The sequence below is a fragment of the Corapipo altera genome, unplaced genomic scaffold, assembly GCF_003945725.1.
Source record: "Corapipo altera isolate COAL_440 unplaced genomic scaffold, ASM394572v1 61158, whole genome shotgun sequence".
In the NCBI taxonomy this organism is placed as follows: Eukaryota; Metazoa; Chordata; class Aves; order Passeriformes; family Pipridae; genus Corapipo; species Corapipo altera.
The window spans coordinates 1-4,846 of record NW_020887065.1 but is presented as its reverse complement, the minus strand read 5'-3'; the positions used below and the strand labels follow the sequence as shown (position 1 = coordinate 4,846).

Below are 4,846 nucleotides of genomic sequence, written 5' to 3'. Positions count from 1 at the left end.
CTGCTGACACTCAGTAATCTTCATGAAATGTTCCTTTTATTCCAAAAAACAACAACCAACTGAACACCTGAATTTCAGGTTTGGAAAAAGGAAGAGCAATTAATACAGCAAGTTTATATGGGATTTGGTTCATGCTTTTGTTTATCAGCCAAGAATAAATATTTAAATCATTCACCAGAACAAGGACAATGTTCAGTGCAGCAGTAAGTCTCAGTGCACAGAAGGATTAGCTTGAGTGATTACAGGCAGCATGTAAAAGCATAAAAATGTTTCATAACCATACACAAACCCAGTGGTTTTCCTGCACACAACTCCACAAACATGATCTAGGAGTCAGGGTGCCCAACCTGGAGAATACTAGTCAATTTACAGAAATAACTGGGTTTTTTGGCTCATTATTTAAATACTAGAAGCAAAGGAGACCTTTAAAAAAGGATAGGTTAGACAACTATCACCCAAATTTCTCATGCTCACAGTGTTTTGGGTGCAAACCCTCCCCTCAGTTTCACAGCCACAATCGCCGTCTTCAAGAAATGGACCACTTTAAACTTTTCTGGCAATCACAGCCCAGACCACTTAAGGCAATGAAATTCTCACACCTTTAATATGAACTCATGTGTGGGATTCCCAATCCTATCTTCTGATTCCACATTATATTCCCGAGCTAAAGGCACCGTTGGTTTATAGAGCCGCCAGTGTTTCTCGCCTTCCAGCTGAAGGATAAACACCTGCAAAAGACCATCAATCCAAATCCATAAGGAAGTAATTCCTTTCACGTTAATTTTTAGATAGCTACAATTCAGAGAAATTGAAATTTGAACGCATTTTTTTGGTCTCTATTTAGAGACAACAGACAGAGGAGTTGTGAAGTGGGATCTGTTTTATCCTAAGGCAGGCATTTGGAAATCCCTGTTTCTCTCCAGTCACTTAAGTAAGTGCTAGAGAACTAACCCAAAAGGAACATCTGCCACACAAATATCCAAAATTTCAGGTGAAAGAGGCTTATCCCCAACAGAGCATCAGAAACCTCTCTATAGGGTGCCCAATGGGGGTTGATGGCATGAGTCAGAAATGCTGGATGTGAAGCTGCTGAACAACAAGCGTAAGGAAGATGAAACTCCAGGTGTATTTAATGGAAATGAAAATATTAAAAAGCAAAATATACATATAAGGATTGGATTTTTTTATTTGGTTAAGGTGGGATGGTCCAACTTTTTTTTTTAATGCAGTGTATATTTGTATGTTTTGTTTAGAAGTTGATTTAAAATGCATTTGGACCACAGGAATTCATCATATCGGTAACTTCTTAAAAACAGCAGGACCAACAAGCACAACCAGTCTGCTGTTACAGTCCAGCTGAAAAAAGTAAAGGAAAAGGGACTTGTAAATTCTTTGGGCCTGAATGAAGTGAAAATGAAAAAACTGGTGCTGGAAAGCTTCTGCAGCTGTGAAAACAAACTTCTCTTTTCATCTAATGGAAATACCAGGTCTGGAAAACCCAGTTTACATGATATTATGATTAGGCATTACTATTAGTACATTTTCAGCAAAAATATGTAAGAAAAACGACTACAAGGAAACACAAATAAAACCCCCCATTTTTCTATAATGTTTAGTGAGGGGGAGGGTTAGAAGCACACACACAACAGCAATTGTTGCCATCAGCAAAAGCCCGTGCACAATTTCACAGGGAAGGTTGTGCTGTCCTACCTCAACATCATCATAGTGAGGGGGAAGGCCCTGGGATCCCTGGGGAGTGATGTAAACATTGGACCCCACCAGAGACCCAAAGTAGCACTCCAGCTTCTCCTGAATCTTCCACAGCTCCTCCTGTAAAAAAAAAAAGATGCTGTTACTTGCTGAACAGCTCAGCCAAGCCCAGCCCACATCCTCCCCATGGCTTGGGAAGAATGATCCCATCAGGGACACAGAGGCTGGGAAGGAAGGTGCTCTGTACCAGTGTTTCTCCTGAAGGAGAGCACTGGAGATGCAAAGGGGATCTGCCATGAGAGTAATTGCTAAGCCAAAAAGTCTGGTGCCCCAACCTGTGTTTGTTCTCTTCCCTGTGCCATCTTTAGGCTGCACAACCAGACAGACAAGGCTGAACAGAGGAAAATAATCCCACAAACAACAAAACATCATAAGACAATAAGCACATGCAGGACCTGCATTCTTTCACCAGAGGGAACATACAAAGGTTAGAGACCTTTCACCAGTTACTCCAATGATTTGGGAATATTCAAAACCAAACTTGACTCATCCACACCCCACATGTGACAGACAAGGCACCAAAGGGAAACAGCAGAACGTGTCAAGTACCAGACCCACACAAGTGCAGCCTGGCCATTAAAACTGACATCAGCCAGGAACACTATACCTGGGACTCAGCCTGTATTTGGGATCTTATTTGGGTCCACCTCACAATTAAATTGTGTTGACACCTTCAGGACTACCTGAATCAAAGCACCTCCAAAAATCCAAGTCCTTTACACAACTGTGCAGCACCACTGTCTCGTTCTCAAACACAAGGACTGAGGACACTCAGCTAAAATGGGTTGGTAACTTTCCATGGTGCAATTCACTGGCAAGAACACTGGAAATACTTCACGTGGTTTCACACCTTACCCTCCATTAAAGAGAAGTGGCTCAAAAGCCACAAAGTCTCCATAAGGAAACAGTGGGGCAGAAGGGATAATTTAAGCACAGATGCCTAATCATCAATTTTGTGCATTTGGGTTTTTTTCCAAACTTTTATGTGACAGAGTAAAATTTTAAAAAGAATATATTATTATACATATTATAGCATGAATCAGATTTTGTTCTTACTGCAGAGCAGTGAAACATGATGGACAGTGCAAAAGTATAAACTCTGTTTTAATACAGCTCATGTAAAGATTTCAGCGAGTCATCAATGTCAACCACTTCCCCTGGGGACAGAGATGAAGCCATGTCTAGTGCAACTCAAGCAAAACACCACATTATTAAGCCAGCATTAATTATATCCAGTGAAATAATCCCACCTTAAATCTCTGAGGCTGATGAAACTGTATTGTTGCCTTTTTCTGGTCAAAATCCTTCTTCAGCTGCATGTAATTCACTTTGCCTTCTTTATTTAAAACCTTCTTCTTTCCATTCACACACCTGCAGATATTCACATCTCGCCCATAGTACAGGCCCTGGCTGCACAGCTCCTTCAAGTCTGACAGCTGGAACAGGGACAGGTAGTAAGCAGCCACCAGGGGATCATTTCTCTGGACGAGCAGTGGCTTTTGCTCCCAGTACTCCTTGAAAAACACCTCTTCTTTGATGGGGGAGATCAAGCTCCCAAAGAGGCTGTCTGGGTTCTCAAAACTCAGCACTGAGGGAGAACAAGCTGCTTCCAGCTTTGCTCGTTTACACTGTGTCTGTGTTTCTTTTCCCATTTCAGCATGCTTCCCTCCTTTCTTGGGCATGATTCCTGTTCAAGTGGAGAGAGGACCAAAACAGTCAACCAGCAACACAACCTCAAGAGCTCACGGGCCCAGAGCAGCAACTCTTACCCTACCCAGTGGGATATCAGAGTATCCCGGGAACAGCTCTGGTTTCAGAGCCTCACTATTTGCTCCAAGCATTAACAGTTTACAGAAGACAGGGAGCATTGTTAGGCCTTCCTGTTGATGCTGTGTAATTACTACATTTACAAGCTTAAAACTTGTAAAATTTATCAGTTTAAGAACTAAAAGGCCAAGATTCTGCTTTCAGTCCTGTCGAGCTGTCAAACTTTGTTTACGCAGAACAAAAAGAATTCTTTCATACAAGCACAGACATTTAATTTTAAAGCTGGAAGTCATTTACTTTGTTTTTCCCAGGCAGATAGTATGATTGTGTACCATTATGCAAAAATAAAGAAGTTGATCTACAAATGGTTTGGCTGCCAAGTTTTCAGGAAAGTTGAGGGGAAAATCAAGTAACGGTAGGTAACTGTGGAAGTCTGGGAAGCCAACACCTGAGAAGTCTGAACGTGCTGATGCCATAATTTCTAAGTAAAAATGACAGCTCTACTCCCTACACGCATTTGATAGGAAATGCTATCAATTTGTTGAGATGCTTTTATTTACACAGATCTCGTATTTTGAAACTTAAACTCCAGTTCTGCAGCCCTAAGTTCTTCTGTGCAGCAGGACACCCTTGCTGGCCCACTCCGGGGCAGTGTTTCATCAGCAGTTCCTGCACAGCCTGTCCCTCAACAATAACTGAGGGTCACCTCAGCCCTGCAGGAGGGAATTCACATCACCTCCTTCCTGGGAGGATAGACATTCCCAACTGCAGCATGAGGCAAGGGAATGCGTAAAAAATTAAAGACTGAAAATCAGTCCCTGACTGACAGCAAGATCTGAAGATGCTGCTGAAGGCACCAAGATCTAAAGCTGACATCCCCAAACGCCAGCAACACAAATGCAACCAAGCCTGGATTAACAGTTTTGAATTCCAGCCCTAAATCCATTGTACCAATCTCTCAGCTCACTCACGTTGATTTAAAGTCACATTCAGACATTTACTACTCACAGAACGCAGCTTCATTTACAACACGTGCTGTTCTGTAGCGTTCTGCTAGTTATTACAGCTGTTCCAAGCCCCCTGCCATGGGCAGGGATACCTTCCACTAGATCTAGTTGCTCAAACCCCATCCAACAGGATCCAACAGGCCTTGAGCACCGCCAGGGATGGGGTATCCACAGCTTCTCTGGGCAACCTGAGCCAGTGCCTCACCACTCTCCAGCAGAAAAAAATTCTCCCTTACATTTAGTCTAAACCTAAATCATTAAGCTTAAAACCATTGCCCCTTGTCCTGTGCCTACAGGCCCTC

General features: G+C 42.5%; 1 protein-coding gene across 1 annotated transcript; it reads right to left on the bottom strand.

The window, feature by feature from the left end:
- Positions 1–599: 599 nt before the first annotated feature.
- On the bottom strand, positions 600–3,597 carry LOC113941453 (ribosomal oxygenase 2-like; the record flags this gene model as incomplete). Its single annotated transcript, XM_027632606.1, has 3 exons — positions 3,021–3,597; positions 1,711–1,830; positions 600–728 (listed from the first exon to the last, which is right to left on the bottom strand). Coding segments are annotated over exons 1-3 (681 nt in total), but the record flags the coding sequence as incomplete, so codon positions are not given.
- Positions 3,598–4,846: the final 1,249 nt, after the last annotated feature.